We start from the raw sequence: 22,165 nt of genomic DNA, 5'->3' as shown, positions 1-22,165 counted from the left end.
GGTCTAATAAAAGATGCCATTTATAGCGTTTTTCTACTGCATGGTACCTACTCGACTTGCCTCTACTCGCCTTTTTTGGTTTTTTCATTACAAAAAAAAGTCCTTGGTATCTGCTAATAGGTGCTTTTTTAGTACCACTTCAATCTAGGTTCCAAGCAAGCTAAGGCGATGCCAAAAGGTGACGTAAAAATCAAGAAACTACTGAGTGTTTTTTTTTTCTGCCTTCAGCTTCTTTTGAAACTAAATTTGTCTTCTGGCTTTGGCAAACAACCCCGTGCTGAGAATAAAAACCACCTTCCACGTTCTGTGTGTGTTGCGTTAGGTACCAGCAGCTTCCTGCTATGACGACCAGCCACACTCGCCTCATGCATGAGGGGGTACTAATCTGCAATGGAAAAAGGAGGACGGGGCACAGCAACCGAGTCAAGACGAGTCGAGCAGGTACCAATAATGGAAAAATGCCATTAGGTGCATTATGGGAAGTGTATGATCCATTGTTTTTTGTGTCTTTTCAGTGCCCCCAATTTTAAATTGCTGAAGTAGCCCTTTAACCTGTTCAGTAGTTACAACCCTTGAAGATATTCAAAGTTAGGGCTATAAAGTGTTAGAAAAAGTAAGCTGAAGTAAGCCAACGTGTGAGGGGGCAAATCTGACATGGAAAAAAGGACTGAATACAACACACAGCAGAAAGCACTGATATGTTTGGTGAAGAAAAGCCATTAAGTGCCTTTGTCTCATCAAATCTAGACGACTAAGACCAAGAAAGTGGCTATTTCATTCTAGTTCTGAGGTATTTACACTGGCTTCCTGTCCCTCAAAGAATTTATTTCAAAATACTTCTTTTGGTTTATAAAGCACTGAATGGTTTAGTGGCAAAATACATTTCTGATCTGCTGAATTATGAACCACCCAGACCTCTCAGGTCGTCTGGGACAGCTCTGCTTTCTGTCCACAGAGTCAGAACTAAACATGGAGAATCAGCGTTCAGTCTTTCTGCTCCACATATTGGAACAAACACCCAGAAAACTGCAGGTCCGCTGCAAATCTCAGTTCCTTTAAATCACGGCTAAAGAACTTTTGTTGCTGCCTTTCTTTAAATATGTGTTATTACACTGCACTGTAACTTGTGTTCTTGTAGTTCCTATCTCATTCTTATTGTTCCTGTCTTATTCTATTTTAGCTGTTTATATGTTTGTATCTGTCTTTACCCACTTTTTAATGTTATGTGTAAAGCAGCCTTGTTGCTAAAATGTGCTGTATAAATAAAGCTGCCTTGCCTTGCCTAGACTAATGACATGCAATATTTAACAGATTCAAAATGTCAATGCAAGTCTAGAGAAAAGGGTTCTAAATGAGTCATTAAGTGACCAGAGGAGTAACAGTTCAGCAATTCATGGGTGGGTTCATGGGTGGGCTGCAGCTGTAATTGCTTGTGAATAATTACATCATAAAATCAGTGCGCATAAGCCCATTAAACAGGTTTATTCCTCAGTGTGCGTGTGTGTGTGTGTGTGTGCGGTTATTACCTGGTAGCGGCTGGTTGTTGGCCAGTTTCCACTCCAGTCTGACAGGCTGCTGTCCGCTGTACACCCTACACCTGAAGCTGGCCGACTCCCCCACCCGCACTGCAGCGCTGTGGGGCTCAATGGCGATGATTGGACTCTGAAGACCTGCAGTTAGAGTTCAAATGACTCGAGCTAAGAACTGTTACAGCAGTGGGCATTATTTAGTTATTTACTTATATTAGCTAAAAAAGACTTGACGTACAGAAACCAGCGTTTTAAACTCCCGACACATTCTGTTTACGCATTGCTGTGATGTGACTGTGACAATCTCACTTCATTTAGCTGACGTATTATTCACAGAAACCTGAAGTAACAAATTGCTATTCAATGTGACTATATGCTTCATAGGCAGCAGTGAAAGGCCTCAAACATCACTGTAGTCCAGGAAGGAGTGAATGAGGATGAGATCATGGGACAGTAACGAGGAAAATCATTCAATCTGAGGTCACTGGGCAACACTGGAAAGTACAACTGGAAAATACTGTACATTCATGAAGTAAGGCTGTGTTAGTGTGAGAAAAACACCCTGCCATGTAATACCCTGCCTCGAATGGGTTTCTCCCAGCCTCTGACTGATGCTGCCATCATTAAGGATTGAGATCTCCATCTATCTAGCAAATAGGTTTGTTTCAACATTAGGGGGGCAAATTATAACCGGGGTGTCTGGGACATCCCCCAGGAAACTTTGAGCATCAAACACTTAATTTCCTGCATTCCGGTCAATTTTTCTGCAACAACTGCATCTGCATGCAAATGGTTTTACTTATGTAAATATAATTAATTCATTAATTCGTCTGCTGTATTGTTCAAAACTTTCTGCAGATGCAAAACGTTCAGGATGTTTTTTTGAGGAATGATGCAATTCTTTTTAAATATTTGCTTGCTACACCATTTAAAATGTTTGGCTTTATTACCTCCGCCAATTTAATTATTGGGTACTTATGCTGTCATGTCTAATCACTTTTTTGACATTAAGCACAGTGTAGTACAGTGGGGACATTTGTAATAAGAGCAAAAGTGGGTTGGTTTTTGTTCTGTCTTCCAAGCAAGACAGTCATAATACCACCTCCGTATGAGGCCTATAGTGTTGACTAACTTACGTGAAGAAGATGAAGTGACAGACACAGAGACGGAGGCCTGGTGGACATGAGATCCTGGGTTCCCAGGGTTGCCCTGCACCCGACAGATATACTCCCCTGAATCCTCTGGAGTGGCTGACTGGATACGCAGCTGACTGCCCAGAACCTGCACACAGCAAACAAGGAAGGGAGTCACCTCTTTTCAGCTTACAAGAAAACTCATCATCTCATCATTTTACTTCTGATGAAACAATACTACTCATACTCCTAATGCTACTCCTACCGGCAAATAATAGAAATATGCATCTTTCTTTGAATTCGATCTTGTCTTAGGTGTTCTAAGCTGCTGCAACAGATACCGGGATAGTGCTGTGCATGTACAGAAGAACTCAAACTATACATCGGGCTACAGAATCTAGATTGGTGTGTTTACTTGTTCATAATATCTGTAATGTCATTGCTGTGGTTATGACCCACATAACATTACAGATGGGTTTGGAACGTATGTTTCTGCTGCATCACATCCAAAGATGTAGATATCCATTACCTTTAATAGCATGAAAGACATATCTGATCAAGTGTGGACACAATGATGCACTTTCCCTTTTTGCATCGTAGTGTGATTACCTGGTGGTTGGAGGAGAGTCGTCCACCGGCTTTGGTCCACGTGACTTGGGGAGGAGGATTTCCAGGGGCAAAACAGTTGAGCTCCAGACTCTGGCCCTCCTGGACATCAGCTATAGATGGCTGGATGCTGACCACTGAGGAGCTATGGTCCGCTGCACAAACAGTACAGATTGGTGGTGTTTGGATGTATTATTACAAAGTTTTTAACGGTTGATGCAAGGGCTTTTTGATACTTGTTTTGTGTTCCTTTTTGGGGTTTTTTTACAAGAAGAAAAGGCAAAAAACATCAAATAGCCTTCAAAATAAGGCAATAAGAAAACCGAGACAAGATACACACAATGGACAATGTCACAAAATGACAAACAAATCTGATAAACTAGGTAAAAGAAAATTAACAGTAGAAAATACATAAGTACTGGAAATACAGACATTACTAAAATATATATATTTTACACATACATATTTATACTTTGGAAAATGTGTAGATAGTAAGTGGCACATATCCCGATTCAAAGTAATGAGAAATTAAGCCAATATGTTGTTGTACAGTTGTGTTAGGGAGCAGAGATCCTGTATTTCTCCACCGGATTTGTCTATTCCTTTCCGTTTTTAAACTTCATTCAACGTGCTTTTGAATTATTATTTTTTTTTAGTTATGTTGACTGACATGATTACAATGTACAACGGTTTGCCCTACTGTGTTTCTGAGATGCTGGGAGGTGGGTGGGGTGGGGATATTGGTAGATAAGGTGAAAAGGGTGGAGGGGGAGGGTTATGGGTTTGATTCTATTTGACCAAGACAACTCACCTTTGAGCACAGATACTTTGATGGGAGCACTATTTGAGCCAATGCTGTTGCTACCAACACACATATAAGTGCCCGAGTCGGTTATCTGGATGTTGGGGATGAGCAGAGTACCGATGTCGGTGCGGTCCATTCGGGCCTAGAGAAGACACACCAATAAGAGACGAGATTAGACACCTATTTAATTTACAACGCCTTATCGCTGCCGTGCTATAAGCCACAGTGCATTACATTTCATTGATAGGATTTTACTAATATTTACACCGTAAAAACACGCATGACTCATATACTGAAGACAAAGCAAATCACTTACCTGTCATGTCGCTTGAAACAACACAAATATGACAAAGCTGACATTATGACATTACTAATAGCGAACACAAAAGCACTACACTACACAGCGTAGATCTTTAAGACAAGACAAGAGCTGTTATTGCTATAGTTTGGTCTCTCTGTAAATGTATTTTGGTTCATGATTTCTATGACACTATTATGTACATGAAACTGCACAAAGTAGTGGCAACATTTCTACTGATTGGTGGGGTTATAATGTGTTAATATACCACGATTTGTGATGACTAAATCATCTTTATTCTAAAACAAGATCAATGATTGATGATTGATTTTGATTGATTCAGAATATGAAACAAATTAGAAGAAGTTAGAATTGACAGTTTGTGACACATTGATTTGAGACAGAGGTTACTTAATAAGCATTACAAAGCAGTCCAAAGTCTGAGAATAATCACTAGCCAGTGCCCTGGAAATCAAAGTATTCACCATCAAATATCGATGCATTCATTTCAACACTCATTTTTAAGAACTCCCATGACTGTCTGGCTCACGAGCAATCAACAACTTCACTTGTTTGTACACTACTCCACATGGCAGTCAGAGGCCCAGCAAGGCTGAAAATGAGCTTTCATGAAGTTTGGAAACACCTCAGAGGGGTGGGGAATCAGGAGGGGAGGGTCTGGGGAGGGATTACTGTATCCGGGGGGTGTTGGGGCAACCATGGACAAAGCTGCTTAGCTCCAGCCCATTCAACCATGAGGGAGGCTAAACCGAGCAGTGGCTAAGGCGGGGCCGGGCTCAATGTGTGTCTGAACCCATTGAGGAGTTTTCAAAGCAAGCCGTTTGCTAGAGCATACAGAATTTCTGCGTGGTCGCACGGCAGAGCCCGGCTCCCCCTGGGAAAGGCTGACACAACGCAGTGGCTCTCTGAGGCAGAACTAAACAGGCCCCGAAGCCCTCGTTGAGCCGGGGAGGGCTGCGCAGAAAACCAGACTAACACAATCCCCCCTTGGGTAGGGGGGCAGAGGGCTGTGCCTGGCATGGTGCAAAATATGTCTGAAATACCTACAGTACCTCCTGTATACTTAGTCCTGTTAATACACTCAATGGAATGATGGGGGTCAACTGAGTGATGAGAGCCCAAACAAGTCAGGGATGGTATGATGGGGACAGTACAAAACAAAAAAGACTATGGAGAACTTGTATTAATAAAACGCAACATAAAAACTTGTACTGCATGCAAATACACTAAGAAAACAGCCAGACTCAGCTGGTTGATTTTTTTGATGTATTTGGCATCAGCTCTAAATGGACTTAGTGAGCAGCTGTGGTGAATTAACAGGGATTACAACGTGTGAATTAAGGACAAGTTTGATCATGCACTTAGTGGACAATGTGTGAAGACGACGTCAGTAGAGGACAATGGTTGTGAACTACGAGACAGGACAGACAGACAGCGGACAGATGGACAGACCTGCAGCTCCTCAATACGTCTCTGTAACACATCGAGACTGTTGCTTTTAAACTGATGGAAACCGTGAGAGGGAATGGCCTGAGCAAACGTCAGAACAGGGAGGGATCAAAAAAAAGGAGACAAACAGAGGGAAAAATAAAGGTAAATGGTTAAAATGTGGAAACAGTCATAAACAACTGACACAGTATGATGCAATTCCATCGGCACCGGACACACCTTGAAGTGCAGGATAGAGACACAGCACAGCAGGATGTAAATAGAGTAATCAATCCATGTTAAAGTCATCATCAAGGCGCTGAGGCAGCAGGAGGCGTCTCACCTGTGGGGGGATTTGTCCTCCGTTTTTCAGCCATGTGAGCTTAGGGGTGGGCACTCCTGTTGCTCGGCAGTACAACCTCAAGTTATCGCCTTCGTGGGCTTCAATTTTTTGGGGACTGACTTGGACTTGTGGCTGGGTGCCTAGGCCACTTGGGTTGGACTCTGACCAAAAAAATAAATTATCATCATTTAAAAAAACAAAGTATACTCACCACAACCTCCTAAACCGCTTGTGCTTAACAGTCCCCAATTCAGTTAACTGTTTTACTTTTGTGAAAAACATGAACTTTTGTTGTGGAACAAAACCACTGAAAAATGTACCTGGGACATGCTAAAATGTAGTGTTACAGCAGAACATTAGCCACAATAAACTACATTTCTGGGAGAAAGATTATGTTATTTGTCATCCATCCATCCATAACTTAAGGGAACATTACATTGACTTACAAGAACTCCCTGGAGACTTTACCCAACCTATCTAACATTAACCACTACATGCCTAACCATGAAAAGGATCTTTATATTAACATCTAAATGTTTACATTATGGGGATGGTTTGTTCCCAAAAGGGAGGCGAGTCCCCACAATGTACATGTCTCCACAATCCCCCCCCCCCCCCCCCCCACACACACATACACACACAAAGCATACTTTGGACATAGAGGGAAACCCGTGCTATGTGCTCTCCATGCGTGTTCAGGGCCTTGCAGGTGTACTCTCCCTCATCAGCTGGGTCCACGGCTGCGAAGGTCAGTACACCACCTCGGACCTCAGCTCTAGGACTCATTCTGTTCCCCGGACCCCCTGCAACAATCACACAGTCATGAGGGCTGCAGGGTTAAGAGCTGTGACCTACACTCACCTATAGGATTATTAGGAACACCATACTAATACTGTGTTTGTCCCCCTTTCCCCACAGAACTGCCTTAATTCTACGTGGCATTGATTCAAATAGGTCCTGAAAGCATTCTTTAGAAATGTTGGTCCATATTGATAGGATAGCACCTTGCAGTTGATGGAGATTTGTGGGATGCACATCCAGGGCACAAGCTCCCGTTTCCACCACATCCCAAAGATGCTCTATTGGGTTGAATCTGGTGACTGTGGGGGCCATTTTAGTACAGTGAACTCATTGTCATGTTCAAGAAACCAATTTAAATGATTTGAGCTTTGTGACATGGTGCATTATCCTGCTGATTTGTGACATTGTGACATACTCCGACCGGCCCGTCTGGCACCAACAACCATGCCACGCTCCAAATTGCTTAAATCACCTTTCTTTCCCATTCTGACATTCAGTTTGGAGTTCAGGAGATAGTCTTGACCAGGACCAAACCCCTAAATGCATTGAAGCAACTGCCATGTGATTGGTTGATTAGATAATTGCATTAATGAGAAATTGAACAGGTGTTCCTAATATTCCTTTAGGTGAGTGTATATATTGAGGTGAATTTGTGGAAACATCCAACGGAAAAAAACATTTCCACTCAAATGACTTTGAATATAACGTAACAAGGCCTGCACCAAACACTGCAAACACGGAGAACTAACTGGCCATACCTTTCCATTCAATAGCAGCGGTTGGGTTCCCGGTCACTGTGCAGCGGAACTCTGCCCGCTGGCCCTGCTGGACATTCAGCACTGAGGGAGTGACGGTAGCCACGGGTACAGCACCCTCTGCAGCTACGGATAGAGACACACCAGTCAAACACAGCTCAAACCCCAGACTGAAACTTCCCAGAGGCATGTGGAGAAATAAAGAGTGAGAATGCAGACTGCTCTATTGGTGTGGTGGTGAAGTGGAATATAAAACCTTGTCAGGCGTCTACCACCACTGCTTGGGCGTTACATTAAGCTGTGAGAATGCTTTTGATTATAATGAATTGATCAGACTGAGAGAGGCCTCTGCCTGTGCTCTCACCATCACCCTTGGCAGTCTTAATCTTCAGAGCAGACCAAACAGATGACAAGAGGCAGGCAGGCATTGGCACGGCCTCAGGACATACTGCTGCCTGCGCCAGTTTGGCTGGCTGCTAGACTTTGTATTCAATCCCGTATGATCCCAGGGTGACAGAGCATAAGAAAGGTCCCTTTCAGTAGGGACGGAGGGAGGAGAGTGAGTATGATCTAAGCACGCTGAAAACCTCTGGGACTGTGCAAGCCTGGGCTGAGTTTTGACTTTCTGAACTTAGTGACTTAACCTGGGTGAAATGACCCTTTAAAGGTCCCTTGGCATAAAAATGTCACTTTATGAGTTTTTTTTAACATTAATATGAGTTCCCCCAGCTTGACTATGGTCCCCCAGTGGCTAGAAATGGCAATAGGTGTAAACTGAGCCCTGGGTATTCTGCTCTGCCTTTGAGAAAATGAAAGCTCAGATGGGCCGATCTGGAATCTTTCCCCTTATGAGGAGCAAGGTTACCTCCCCTTTCTCTGCTTTGCCCACCCAGAGAATTTGGCCCACCCATGAGAGAGAGACATCTTGGCTTTCAAACGAGCAAAGTGGCAGTTGGTCAAGGCCACACCTCCAGCCTCCAACTTGTCCCCCCCAGGAGGAGTCCTGAAAAGCTACATACTCAGAAATGGCACATACTAAGGAAGTCTGCACCAAGGCTGAATTTTGGGAAAGAGACTTCAGATACAGTATTAGGGACCACTAAGGTCTATATAAAAGAGACTTCAGATACAGTATTAGGGACCACTAAGGTCTATATAAAAGAGACTTCAGCTACAGTATTAGGGACCATTAAGGTCTATATAGAAGCATCCAAAGAACACCATGTCATGGGAACGTTAAGTTTCATTCTATCATACAACTTTACAAAACTCTACACAACGCCTGTATTCCTACAATCCAATCAGAATTAAATTTGAACCTAGACTAAGTGTTTATAGACATGCTCACTGTTCTATGAGACTGTACTGCACAGTGCCGCATTGAGAAAAAATGCTGACAATGCTTAAATGCTGATGATAAGCAGGTGTAATGATTATCGTGTTCACAACTTTGTTCAGCATGTTGTTGCTGGCTGATTAGCACTAAACACAAAGTACAGTTGAGGCTGATGCCATAGATTTTTGCTAGTATTTGGTCATAAAGAAAAGTAGTGGTTATACAAGTTGGTAGTTTTGGCCCGATGGTGGCGCTAGATGATAAGGTAAAAGGTCACCAAATATTTTTACAATACACTCTGAAGGGGACATGAATGTACCAAATTCCATGGTCCAATCCATCCAGTAGTTGTCAAGAAATTTCACTTCAAAACCCAAATGTGGCGCTAGAGAAAAAGTCAGGGGATCATCAAAGTAACAAGTATTCATCTTCTGGGGCCGTGACTGTCTCTACAAAATGTAGTGCCAATCCATCTTAAAGAGGTTGAGATATTTCACAACTTAAGTGAAAACCTTGACCTGCTGGTGGCTCTAAATGAAAAGTCAGGGGATCACCAGAGTCACTGGATTTATCCTCTGGGAAGGCAGTAAAGACATATATCTCTAAATCTGGAAAGTAAAACCTAACCTAGCTTTATGGCTAGATGCCACTAGAGTGAAGGAGTAAAAATGTGTTTTCTTACACTTTCCATGTAGTGATCTGTAACTTCTTATAGACAAGCGCAATAAAGTTTGGCTTCTATCCAAAAATATCACATTATCTGTTATTTTAAGTCCACTTCCATCTGTTTGACGCACTGAAACTAGGCCTCTCATACTGGACACAAGTCTGCTACCCCCATCCAGCTATGATGTAATGAGGTTGTGATGGGATGTATTAAGCACAGTATGATGTTTGAAGCCCAGAGGACAGCTACTTTGCAGTATAGTAGGTTTCCTGAGGAGGAAAAGAAAATAGAACAGTACAAAGTGAAAGAAGAAGGGCTACTCTTGTCTATGAATGTGGAGACATTGTAAGTAAGCATCTATCTCCTGATAATGTAAATAATTTAAGATGCAATAAATGTCCCCTTTCATTAAACCTGATTATACAGCAATTTGCTTAGCAATGTAATCCAATTAACTTAAAGGGGTTTTGTTATTTCGTCCAATCATTTTAATTATAATTAAACAAGAATTCATATAATAGGCTATTATATTATATGTATTATGTTTAGAGGGACAATTTCCTACATTATCCTATTAGTTATCATTTCTCAGTTTTAACAGGTTTGTCATCTACAGTAGGGTCTATAGCCACTGTACATCACTGACTGTAATCTTTTTTTTTTTCAGTGATGGAAACTTGACTCAACATTCATGAGGAGTTGCCCATAGAATGAACATGCACTTTTTCCTGCAGTGATGGACCCCAATGAACCCACAGAGCCATGTAGGAGCCAGTAATGCTCATGTACAATCCAAGCTTTGTCAACAACTCAATAACTTATATATACTGGAAACAAATAGCCATCTTTAGATCCAAGTTCAACTAAACACTCTTGTTTACCAAGACCATAAGACAGCCATTGCTCTGGGCCGTCATGTTTGTAGAGACTTTCTGCAGATGCTGCTTGGTTGATTGTACATGGGCGCTACAAGGCCACCAGCATTTCCATGCTGAGGAAGAAGAGTGCATGCATGACGCAGAGAGGGGAGAGGCGGGTCCATCCAGAGAGCCCGGCAGAGAGGAAACCATGCCCATGCGGACTTACTCTTTCCGTGTCCTTCAAACATTTCATAGGCTGTGTAAAACATCTGAGTCTGTGAGGCCTCTGGAGTTGTGGGAGGAAGGGGACAGGTAAACTGACAGATCAGGTTTCAAGGTAGCAGCAGTTTACCTCCCAATATCCCGGGGAGACACTTATCCATCTCCAAATGTAGGCCGCTGTGGTTTTGACCAATTGATTCCACAAAACTTCAATGCAAATCATGAACCTGAATTCAACTGGCACCATCTAACGACATCACAAACTCATTTATTTTCAACCATTTGAGCTGATGATTCATTTTCCTACTTGACGTTTTTATCATGATGGTCAGTGCCATTTAGTTCAAAGCGACTGTATGTGCATTCAATTTTCACACTTACCTGGTATATTTATTGAGAAAATGAAGAACACAGTGAATTGAAGTATGTTGGTTAGAATGTCCATTGGAATGTAACAGTTCATGCTTATCTCACACTCTACACCAACCAAAATCAAAAACGCTTCACAATGCTGCTTATGCTCTCAGTTCAAGATCAAGAAAACACATACTCACGTACAATCAGAAAGAATGACTTTGAGAACTTTGCAGCAGCACAAGAAGAGATGGAGTTATGCAGAGATGCCACAAATGAGGCATGCAGGTTAGTAGCAGGAAGCAGTTTTAAAACATTGAGACCCTAGTTTAATTTCAGCTGTTAAAAAAAAAAACATACAGCTTGTGGTTATCCTAAATTAATCAAAGTAATATCTGCAAATGGGCCCCATCCATGAATTATCAAATCATTTGGATCAATTATTTTAATCAATTTTCTCTTTTTTACAATTTTTTTTCACAGTTAAGATAAATACATTACAATGTGACATGTGTGTATTACATCTTTAAAAAGAAATGTTTAAAAAAAATGAGAGTAAAAATCTTTACAGAAGCACCTTTGGATATATTCTAGCCTTTAAGTCATGAATGAACAAATAAAGCTAATGCAGTTATTGTAAAGTAATGATGATGAAATGATAAAACATTATTTTAAATGTGACATGTAATTGAAGCATAAGATATTCTCAGAGATATATTACATATTGTCTTAGAAAAACACAAATTGCTTAACTGTAAAAACACATCATACAAGGTAATGGCATTCACATGGCAAATACAAGAAAAATTCATTTAATTCAATTCGTCTGATATATTTGATTTCATGGAAACATTTCAAGATAACATATTTCAGTCAAAAAAGAAAATGTGCCAACAACATTGACAGGATGCGAATAAAAAAGACCATGATTTACAATTAAGGATGATTATTGACAAAGTTAGGATAAAAAAACATGATTGTTTCCCTTTTCTTTTGCATTTCAAGTCAGATCTTAAATATTTCACCGACTTAATCTGACAAGCAACAATTGGTACAAACAGGACAGACTTTTGCCGAGACTAAAGGAATGAAAGCGTGACATTACAGCAGTATAACAGCATCTTAAGAGAGGGAATTCAACCAACTGCATGGCTAATAGCACCGTTTTGCTCATTCAGCAGACAGTAATTTCAGACAGGAATACTGTATGGAGTGGAACATCACAAAGAAATCTTGGGGGTGGTAGTGGGGGGGGGGGGGGGGGGGGGGGGGGGTTCCTCCTATTTCACCGTTCTTCCAGATACACTGAAGTCCTCTTTGAATGTGAGTCACTAAGCACCAGTGTTGGCATCCACATTCCTCCTCATCATTATACACTATAGCTCAGGCAGGAAGTGGCCCCAGGAACCCAAAGTTCAAGACACCAGAATCCAGCACCCTGCTAGTGAAACCTCTAACAGCAGAAACCAGCAACTCTACCAGGGATCAAGAAGCAACTGAACCACCACCGATTAATTCAACCCATGGGAAAAAATTTGAAAAGGAAAAAAAAAATCTGCAGCAGCCTCAGTAGAGTGTTGGCGGAAAGCATTCCAGTACCTACAAATCCCGGATCCAATAGAGTGCTCATTTGGCCTAAGTGTAGTGGATGTCATGACTTTTAAATGCCCATTAGTTACACCTTAAACTGCATACTTGACCCCATATGTTATCGGAAAAATATGTTCTCTATAATTTTAGTTTTTAACCAAACCCACAAGCTGTATTTCTTCATTCATAGGGATCAGACATACAAGACAGCAAGTTAAAAAAGGCAAGTAAGAAGAGGATTGGCAGTATGATAAAAAGATCAGCTTTTATGTTGATATCTGAGAGTAGAAGGCAAACATTGGGAGTTAGAAATGCAAGCTTACTATGCTGTTAACCAAGAGCTGAGTGTTTATAGTGCATGATGACAGACTCAGTGAAACAGAGAAACATGCACCACCGCAAGCTGGAGGGAGACTCAAGTTTAGTGGGGGGGGGGACTACAGGAGCCAGAGCTGGTAGGGTAGCAGGGGGTGATGGGTAATGGAATGCGGTGCCGAGGATCACGAACCTGGCACGTAGAGGATGGCATTTCCCTCGTCCATGGCAAACATGTTGGAGCCCGTGCAAACGTAGACACCTGCGTCCTCGGGCTGGACGTTCTGAATCGTCAGGATGCCGTTAAAGTCCATGGCCCGGTTGGGCAGTTTCCCGTTACCCATCCGTGTCCACACCAGGGTGTAGGCTGGGGACTGTGGAGAGGGGAGCATATAAACACACACAAATCACGAGATGCACGCAATCTCAAACAGGGGAGAAAAATGCTCTTGTTGTTGATCGGCTACAGACCAACTGTTTAACATAGGCTAAATGTTCTGTTGTATGTGCTTATAGCATCATAGCAACATGCACCAACACTACCAACGTGTTCTTTCTATTATACATACACTTCATTGGACTGCACCATAGTATTAGAGTGTTAAAATAATGAAAAATAAAGTAAGCGCAGAGTTAAAATGTTAAAATAACAGTTTGCCATTTGCATTCACTTTCTTGCTGAGAAGATCAATACAGTCCCTCTCTCATGTCTGTATGCTAACTATGAAGCTAGAGCCAGCAGATGATTAGCTTAGCTTAGCTTAGCATGAAGACTGGAAACATGGGGAAACAACTGGCTTTGCATGGTCCAAAATATGCCTTGCAGCAGCTCTAAAGCTCCTAATTAACAAGTTATATGGTTATATTTGTTTAATCTGTGCAAAAAGGGAAGTGTAAAAACAACAACTTGTGGTTTTACAGGGGGGGGGGGGTTATGCCGAGGCTTTTAGTCACCGAGAAGTTGCCAGGCAACCAACAGGGAGTTTTATTTAGAGGAGCTGATATATGGAGATTTTTACATTTGAGACAGAGCCAAGCTAGCAGTTTCCCCGTTTCTAGTCTTTATGCTAAGCAAAGCTAAGCTAACCAGGTGCTGGTTCTAGCTCCATAGTAATATTAGGCTCTATCTTGCATCCAGCGTAATTGGCTTTGTACACCGACGCATGTATCATTCCTATTTTGCACCCAATTGTAACATAAATACAAGGAAAATATGACCTTGTTTTACACAACATTTCCATGAATCATTGCTGTTTTGATGACATAAATAAGGAATTATTAGAGGACTTAAGGCGATGTGAGGTTGAACTGCATGTGCCGATGCCCCTTAATCCAAATGCCCCGCAGCAGCAGCAGCTCACGAGAGGAGAGACAGAAGAGCTGCATCGTCTTTAGGGAGGTCATCTCGGTCTAATGTTAGACTACATAGCAAAAATATCACTAGGCATTTATAACCTCGTGATTCAGTGAGAGTGAGCCCAAAACATTGGAAAGTATGTTTTTGTGACATTTCTTTATTTACACTTTGTCAAAAAAAAAAAATCAATAGCAAACGTCGGTCTCCTCAGCTTTGAACCACTCCTGGCGTGTGCCAGTGGATGTATTAAGAGCGTGTGCCTAGCAAATCCACCATTATAATAGCAATGCAACATGGAACAAGCACGCCTGCTTTTAAAGGGGATTTTAAATAACGCTCCGATTGGTTTATTGCACGTGACGCCCAAACCACACCTATGAGTAATGTAGCTACTTCAGACGAACCCATTTTAAATTTCATTCATCCCGCCGGTATAATAGCAACAGCACCCGAGATCTGCCCACAAAGCTAACTTGCGTTTGCAGTTTGATACTTGCATTTCAGTTAAAATAGGGCCCCCAATCTTTTCACCTAACTCTCGCTAAGAAAGTGTATAAGAATATTTCCCAACATGTTGAACTACTCCTTTAAATGTACTGTATTTCTGGTGAAGCTTACCTTGCTCTTTGCAGTACAGATGAAGCTGACAGTAGACCCCACCCTGACAGTCTGGGCTTTGGGCTCCTCGACCGTAACCTCAATGGCTTTGGATGGGACACCTGGTCAAAGGCAGAGACACAACTAGTTTATACTGATTGCTCATAAATGCAGGTAGCATATCGCAAATTACAAAATGAAAGCAAACCGATTAGCAAGGCAGCCTGTAAAAAGAAATCTAAAATTCCAATAACTGCCTGTTTATATGTTGGCATAACAGCCGCAGAACATCTTTGAACTTTCTGATATTTTGATGCCTTTTCCTCATCCATGAAGGTAGATGTGGAATGTACATTATAGCTGATAAACTGCAGCAATCCTGCCAAAATGTATCAAACCCAGTCTGCTCAACATCAGATACAAGTCATTTCATTAACCAGTGGTATGAAAAATAACATTTCAAATTTACTTTAAATTAATACATTTTTATTTTTTGCCAGCTTGGTTGTAGTATGCTTATCCCAGCACCTTCAAAACTCCAAATACCAAGAACGCACCACACCAGAGTCATCTGTATTGAAGAATGAGGTGTTCAATAATCCGTGCATAAGCAAACCCATGTGTTAAACTATGGATGGTATCTATGTAGTGTGCTCTGTAATGAAATGAAAAAACAATTGTTAATATGGCAGTGAGAGCATACACACTTGTGACAACTATTTCAGCACGGCTCCTGTTGATGCTGCGCTGGTCTCTGCAGGTACAGATGTAGACGCCGGCATCGCCCGGCTGGACACTGGGGAAGTACAGCTCTGCTCCTGCACACACATAACATTGTCTTATATGTTTATTTATTATATGCATTTTGTTTAAACCAAAAGGAAAGTGCATTATTAAGTTATTATTAAATTATTGGATCTACAGGATATTATTACATCCATCCATCCCCCACTAGTTATGGCCATGTGTTTGTGTGCTTTGAAAGTAAGAAAAAAAGTGATGGTGATTAGATAATCATGTTCCACCATCATGGTAAGAAAAAAAGAGGCTGTCACTCCCCAGAGTGAAGATGTGAGTCACGCTTGCGTCACATAGCGACGAGTAGCATACAAGAGGGTAACGAGAGACTTCTGTATTGTCAATACAGTAAAAATGGACCTACTTAACCAAGTTGGTTCATTAATGGCTACGTAAGCATTAAACACAACAAAAGGCTGTCAACTGAATGGCGTTTTGAGCTAACGTTAGCAAACAATGTTATTGTTTGTAATGACAAAAGTTTATTATTTCATGGTTTTCACAAATTTTAGTAGGACACATTATGCTGTAAACCATTTAAATTTGAGCATGCACGACTCAACTCTGCATTCGACTCACATTGGGGAGTGACAGAGGCCTTTAGCAAATCAAAACTTACTAGTGGCAACAGCTACAGCCAATCACATAACTACAAACTAAAAGACACAAACCACTATGTTTCATACCATATATAAAGATTTAGAAAGGTTTTTTTTATTTTATGTTGTACCTTGTCTGCGTCTGTCAACACTGCTGGAGACTGGTCGTCCATCCTCTCTGGACCAGTAGAAATAGTGTGGAGGAGAGCCAGACACCTGGCACCGGAGAGTGACAGGGCTACCCGGGAGGGACAGGACCCTCTCTGGATAAACTTTCACCACCAGCGACGCTGCAACTGCAAAGTTCATGACAAAGGCATCAGAATTACTCTCTGAGAACATCACTACAAGCGGCATCAAAGTGTTTTTTTTAATAAATGAGCTCAGGCAGTCACTAGACTTCTTATTTTTGACTCGCTAAATAAACTGGATGGATGCCATCCAATGGCGACTTGTGTTTTTAGCCAAACTTGTTAACCTTTACAATCCTAAAATCAATATCACTCTCACATCTAAATGTTAAATATGAAGCTACAGCTAGCTGACGGTTTACTTAGCTTAGCATGAAGACTTGAAAAGGGGCAAAACAGCTAGCCTGGCCTGGTGACACAATCCAACTAAATGCTCAAGTGTAAAAATGACAAGTTGTGTCTATGGGGGTTAAGTGCTGGACTATTTCTTGGCCGACTGCAGTGACTTCATGGAGGCAAACCTGCGTATCCTAGGATGGCGGAGGCATGTCCTGCCCTGCTCTGCCTCTGATTGGCTTATCCTGGTATTCTTACCCTACCCCTAATCCCATAATCAATTCCACACCTTATGTCTAAAACCGAACCAATCTAACCAACGAAGGCACCAAAGCCAATCAGAAGCAAAATAGGGCGGGTTTTGCCTTCGCCATCTTAGAAAATGCAATTTACTCCCTGTACAGTCCTTGCGTTTGTCTTTTTTGTTTTGTTTTTTATTGTTTCTATAGTAAACATTTCAATCACAAGCATTTTATTTTATTTTGGAATCAAAGGCATAATCTTGACTGATTTTTTTTCTTTTTCATATTTTTATGAAGGTAAGCACTGTCCTGTCATATTTCTACTAAAGCAAAATGTAGCCTTACCGTCATGTGGGCGACACTTCTCTCTCTCCTGTGGGTTGCCAACGTACCCAGAAGCACATCTGATGATGGTAAAAACAAACACAGAAACACAGAAGTCAATGACAATATTCTCTCCAGCTTTTGAACTGCTCATCATGGTAAACTGCAGTTAGTCCTATTGTGAAAGTACGTTCAATTTATTAAAATGAGCTGCTTGAAATATTTTAACTTAGTAACTGTTTTGACCCAATATAAGATAATGTGACGGTCATCTTACCGTTCACAGAACTGGCCAGTGTACCCAGGCTGACAGGCAGTACACTGGTAGTTTCCATTTCCAAGGCTCTCACAGGTGGGCGAGAACCTTTTACATGAGTAACACACACACACAAGACAAGAAGATACATTGTTGAGCAGAAACAAGGTTTGACAAATAATTTAACGTCACATTCTCTGGACACAGCTATGAATATTTTGACGCGGGCAGAGTAAGGTAAAGTAACCAAAATATGACACTTGATAGCAAAAACTAGTGGATTGGCACTGGCAGCAACTGTCTCATTTTACTGAAAGATTTCGCCAACATACTGTAGCTTTTTTCTAGGACTGGTCAACAACATCCTGATAAAAGTGAGTGAGGATACAAAATCTGATGATGTCAGTAGAAAAAGTGAATATGTAATATTTCATATCAGTTGGGAGGAACAGGTTAATAATTAAGCAATATTAAACAAGCAAATAATTAAGCAATATTACACAAGCAAATAATTAAGCAAAATTACACAAGCCAATAATATGACGTTAAATCGCACCCTGTGTAACATTGTGATTAAACAGCAATGGTTACCGACAAAATTAAAGTTAAAATCAAACAGTATTCATGTTGTGGGGCAATGTGCAATCAAAATTGAAAAAAGCAACAGAGCCTATTTCTAGTCACTCCCTGTTGAGGCCAACTTAAACTAGCGTTAGCTAGATCTTGGGATTTCCCAACCAGAATAAATACTGCACATACTGCATCATAACACAAAGCTACTTTCCGAGTTCAATCTTGTTGTAACTAATAAACAATTTCCTATCGACAGATGTAGCTCCTGTACATTGAAATTTAAATGTAGTGGGTTGTTTTTAAATGTTTTTTTACAACTTTTGTTTACAAAGATTGAGTCGTTTAACCCGATGAATCACTTTATAGAAGTATGATGGAGAGTTTCTGTGTGTTTCACTGTGGATCCTAATTTTAGGAATAGAAATGTTTCAAAAACTGTTTAGATTCAACTCTGTAAAGCTGACATGGACATGGCGGAGTAACCTTTTAAGTGACGAGCCTGGTGTGCTCTAATGGCTCTGGGTGTGCTGTCATGCGGATTTGAGCACGTTCTTAAAATCTAGTTGACCAATCAGATTGCCTGGTCGGATCTCCTTGTTGTATAATAGACATTAGTCTCCAAAATTTACAAGACAGTAGAATCTGCTGTATAAACAAGAGCTCACACAGTTGTCTGGAGCTAAGAATGAAGGTGGTATACATGCCGGTACTGAGTACTCACTGGTTGTCTGGGTCGGTGTGAGGGCAGGCGCAGGGCTGGCAGTCCTCCGGAGTGCCAGCAGTGGGGTCACCAAAGAAGCCAGGAGCACACTGCTCACAGAGCTCGCCCTGAGTGTTGTGCAGGCAGCTCTGGAAGGAAAAATGGATCTGTTTTGAGATGTGCCCTTGTCGTAGGGATGCAATAAACTAGCCCAGGGATCTTAATATTTGTGCAACTGCAACACAGAGTTTCCCTTCGGGGATCAATAAAGTATTTCTGATTTCTGATTCTGATTTCTGATTCAACAGGGGGTCCGGGACCCACAGGGGTTATTAATAGTCAATGCAGGGGGGCCTCCAAATTATACTTCATTTTTTCAAAAAAAGTCTTGACATGAATCTAACATATTATTAGCAAATATAAATCCCCACTGATAATAGGCTTACTGGCCTATAGGTAAGGTAGTCTCTAAGGCCATCCACATATACAGCTCCTCCTAGGGATTCACGGTACCACATGTGTGTTTAACATTAAAAGTTGATTCATAAAATGATGCCAATAAATTAATTTTTTAATAACTTAGTATTCTATGGAAAAAAGGTATGTATAAAGGTTTTAGGCCACCTTACACCGTTATTGAAGGCCCAGTTTAATATTCAACTTTATTTTATACAATATATGTAGTAGCTCTGTCTCTTTTAGTTAAGGGGTCGTTGGCTTAAAATGATCTAGGTACAACAAGAACATTATCAGCCATACGTTAATCTAGTGCTACGTACCGTGCAGATGCCGGTCTCCGGGTGGCAGAAGTCAGAGTGGCCGTTGCATTCACAGAGCTCACAGTGGCCCAGGTATAAACCTCCTCCGGTGCGAGTATATCCAGGGGCGCAGTCCTAAAGAGACATTATAGGTTTGTCTCAATACAGATACTTCCGTCAGTACACTCTTTACAATACGTACTCAATTATGTAGTATGTCAATTTCAACAGGGTTGTGTTGTCTCAAATCGCGCACAGCCGTTATACACTTCTTCTTCTTCTTTTTAATAGTATCTGTGTCTTGCGGAGTATTCCAGCAATATATTGTCGACGGAAAAATATACACCAGCTTGATTTTCTCACTATCTGACAACAGAAACGTGTTACTTATTACATTTGTATAGTCCGGTGTTCGTTGTTTCAATCGCAACCATTCCTTCTCCACCATTTTCACAAGTTTAAAATACGATGGTGGTCCCGTAGCTTTCGCTCCGTAGCAAAGACGCCGACCGCTGAAGGCGAGTAGTGACCAGCGTTGCACACTTTTTTGCTTTTATGGCCTTTAATTGACAGGACAGCTTGAAGAGAGGAAAGGGGAGAGAGGGGGGGAAAGCAACATGCAGCAAAGGGCCAAGGGTTGGATTTGAACCGGTTTGAGCGCAGATCCGGTCACTCACAGTGCACTGCATTTAGCCATTCTTCGTCATTGTGAACACACTATGTTCTCAATATAGCAAGTGTAAATACAGAAGTGGGCGATTTGAGACAAAGCTTTGTCTATGTTTGCATTTTAATGAAGCACAATTTGCATATATTGCTTGTCAACAATTCAGAAAGATGGAATCATTTACCTGGCAAGAGAGTCCCTGGTATGCAGGTGGGCAGCGGCACTGCTCCACCTCGAGGGCCTGAGCCAGGCCGCTGTAGTTAGGCACCGCGACCTCCATGTTGATATCAAAGATACTGGAGGAGCGCATCTCAGTGGAGTAGGATGCTCGAATCAGGATGTCATCCAGATCAGCCAAAACCATCAACAGGTGCTCTCGGGTGGCGGGCATGCCATCAGGACGATTCCAGTTTTCCTGGGAAACAAAATGAAATCCTTGGCTTTACTCATGCAAAAACTGCATATTTATTGTTTAATTAAGAATATTTTATAAAAAGAAAACTACAATAACCCTAAAAGGACATAAGGAGCATGATATTGTTTTGCGTACCAATCTGCACACCAGTCAGAATGGCTGCCGAGTAGAAATTATTCATCTTCTTGAAAATGCAACAAAATGTACCTGATAGTGTCAACAACAAGGTAACTGTTAACCGATTTCATGCTGTGAGTGTAAAATATGTAAAATATTAACTTTAGCCACATGTTTGCAAAACGTTGCTATCCTTCGACTGATTTCTCATGCTTGAGAGAGCTTGAGATACTTTCACGAGAAAAGCTTCTCATGCACATTACAAATTATCTTGTACTTTGGAGAAGCATGTGAAAAGAAAGAAAACCCCATTAGCCTTAAGGGGATCAGTAAAAACATGACTGTATCATTGATAAATAATCATTTATAATGTGACCATGTATGTATTCCTACATGAAAATCTTTTTGCTCGTCCTTCTCAAGGAAGAATCCAGATGGCAGGTTCAGTCATAGATCCCTTCCACAAGCCAGACGCCTGCTGACACACTTTCTGTTGTGACACTAACAGTGCAGCCATGAGCCACTCACCTCTTTGAAGACGATCTCAAAGCGCTGAGTCTCTCTGCTGCCCTGCTGCCTCCTCTGCCAGGGCTGACGAGCTACCAAAGTGATGTCGTTCCCCTACAGAAACAACACAGACAGGTTATTGAATGCTACAAACGTAGCCATGGGAGGAAACAGTGAATCAGCCTAAGGACATATACTCACAATAATCTGGACATCCCCATCCTCAAGTATGGTTCCTCTTGGACCGGCCACGTAGGAGACGGAGTATTTGAGCTTACCGCCATAAGAACCCACCTAAGACATGGTTAGCAAGGAAGAGGCTTTAGATCTTTTGCCAGGTCAAACAGGGCCGCAATTCCCTTGATGAAACACAAATCAATGCCAGATGGCTTCTTAGAGCAACACACTGTGCAGTTCCTTTAAATTTTATGTACTAGAAGGATGTAAAGGAGCAGCAGTTTTTTTTGGTTAAAGTTACCATGTTAACAGGATTTAGTATTGCTCAGCCTGTGAAAACAGGGATGTCTACACGATGTGAGTTAATTGCCTACACACAGTGTTGTGTTTGTATTGTAATTTCTATTTTGAACCTCTTAAATTGTGCCTCTGAAAAAAACTCCCCATGTTCTGATAAAAGGAAACTAATAAAAACTTAACTAAAACTA

General features: G+C 41.4%; 1 protein-coding gene across 12 annotated transcripts in view; it reads right to left on the bottom strand.

The window, feature by feature from the left end:
• hspg2 (heparan sulfate proteoglycan 2) overlaps positions 1–22,165 on the bottom strand; it is a 122,381-nt gene that overhangs the window by 22,456 nt on the left and 77,760 nt on the right. For 10 of the 12 annotated variants that reach the window (XM_032519888.1, XM_032519878.1, XM_032519881.1 and 7 more), the window contains 20 exons: positions 21,702–21,794; positions 21,522–21,614; positions 20,646–20,876; positions 19,816–19,929; positions 19,058–19,185; positions 17,785–17,871; positions 17,529–17,587; positions 16,546–16,710; positions 15,725–15,835; positions 15,039–15,139; positions 13,257–13,437; positions 10,809–10,868; positions 7,723–7,845; positions 6,814–6,966; positions 6,164–6,324; positions 5,845–5,922; positions 4,080–4,215; positions 3,272–3,423; positions 2,666–2,810; positions 1,527–1,670 (listed from right to left, as the gene is read on the bottom strand). In XM_032519888.1, the coding sequence (XP_032375779.1) occupies positions 1,527–1,670; positions 2,666–2,810; positions 3,272–3,423; positions 4,080–4,215; positions 5,845–5,922; positions 6,164–6,324; positions 6,814–6,966; positions 7,723–7,845; positions 10,809–10,868; positions 13,257–13,437; positions 15,039–15,139; positions 15,725–15,835; positions 16,546–16,710; positions 17,529–17,587; positions 17,785–17,871; positions 19,058–19,185; positions 19,816–19,929; positions 20,646–20,876; positions 21,522–21,614; positions 21,702–21,794 (2,515 nt within the window). The remainder of the gene's footprint in view (positions 1–1,526; positions 1,671–2,665; positions 2,811–3,271; positions 3,424–4,079; positions 4,216–5,844; positions 5,923–6,163; positions 6,325–6,813; positions 6,967–7,722; positions 7,846–10,808; positions 10,869–13,256; positions 13,438–15,038; positions 15,140–15,724; positions 15,836–16,545; positions 16,711–17,528; positions 17,588–17,784; positions 17,872–19,057; positions 19,186–19,815; positions 19,930–20,645; positions 20,877–21,521; positions 21,615–21,701; positions 21,795–22,165) is intronic. The other 2 variants (XM_032519884.1, XM_032519883.1) reach the window with 2 other exon arrangements.

This window comes from Etheostoma spectabile, chromosome 7 (genome assembly GCF_008692095.1).
Source record: "Etheostoma spectabile isolate EspeVRDwgs_2016 chromosome 7, UIUC_Espe_1.0, whole genome shotgun sequence".
Classification (NCBI taxonomy): Eukaryota; Metazoa; Chordata; class Actinopteri; order Perciformes; family Percidae; genus Etheostoma; species Etheostoma spectabile.
The sequence above is the reverse complement of the archived record's forward strand: the minus strand, read 5'-3'. Positions and strand labels throughout refer to the sequence as shown.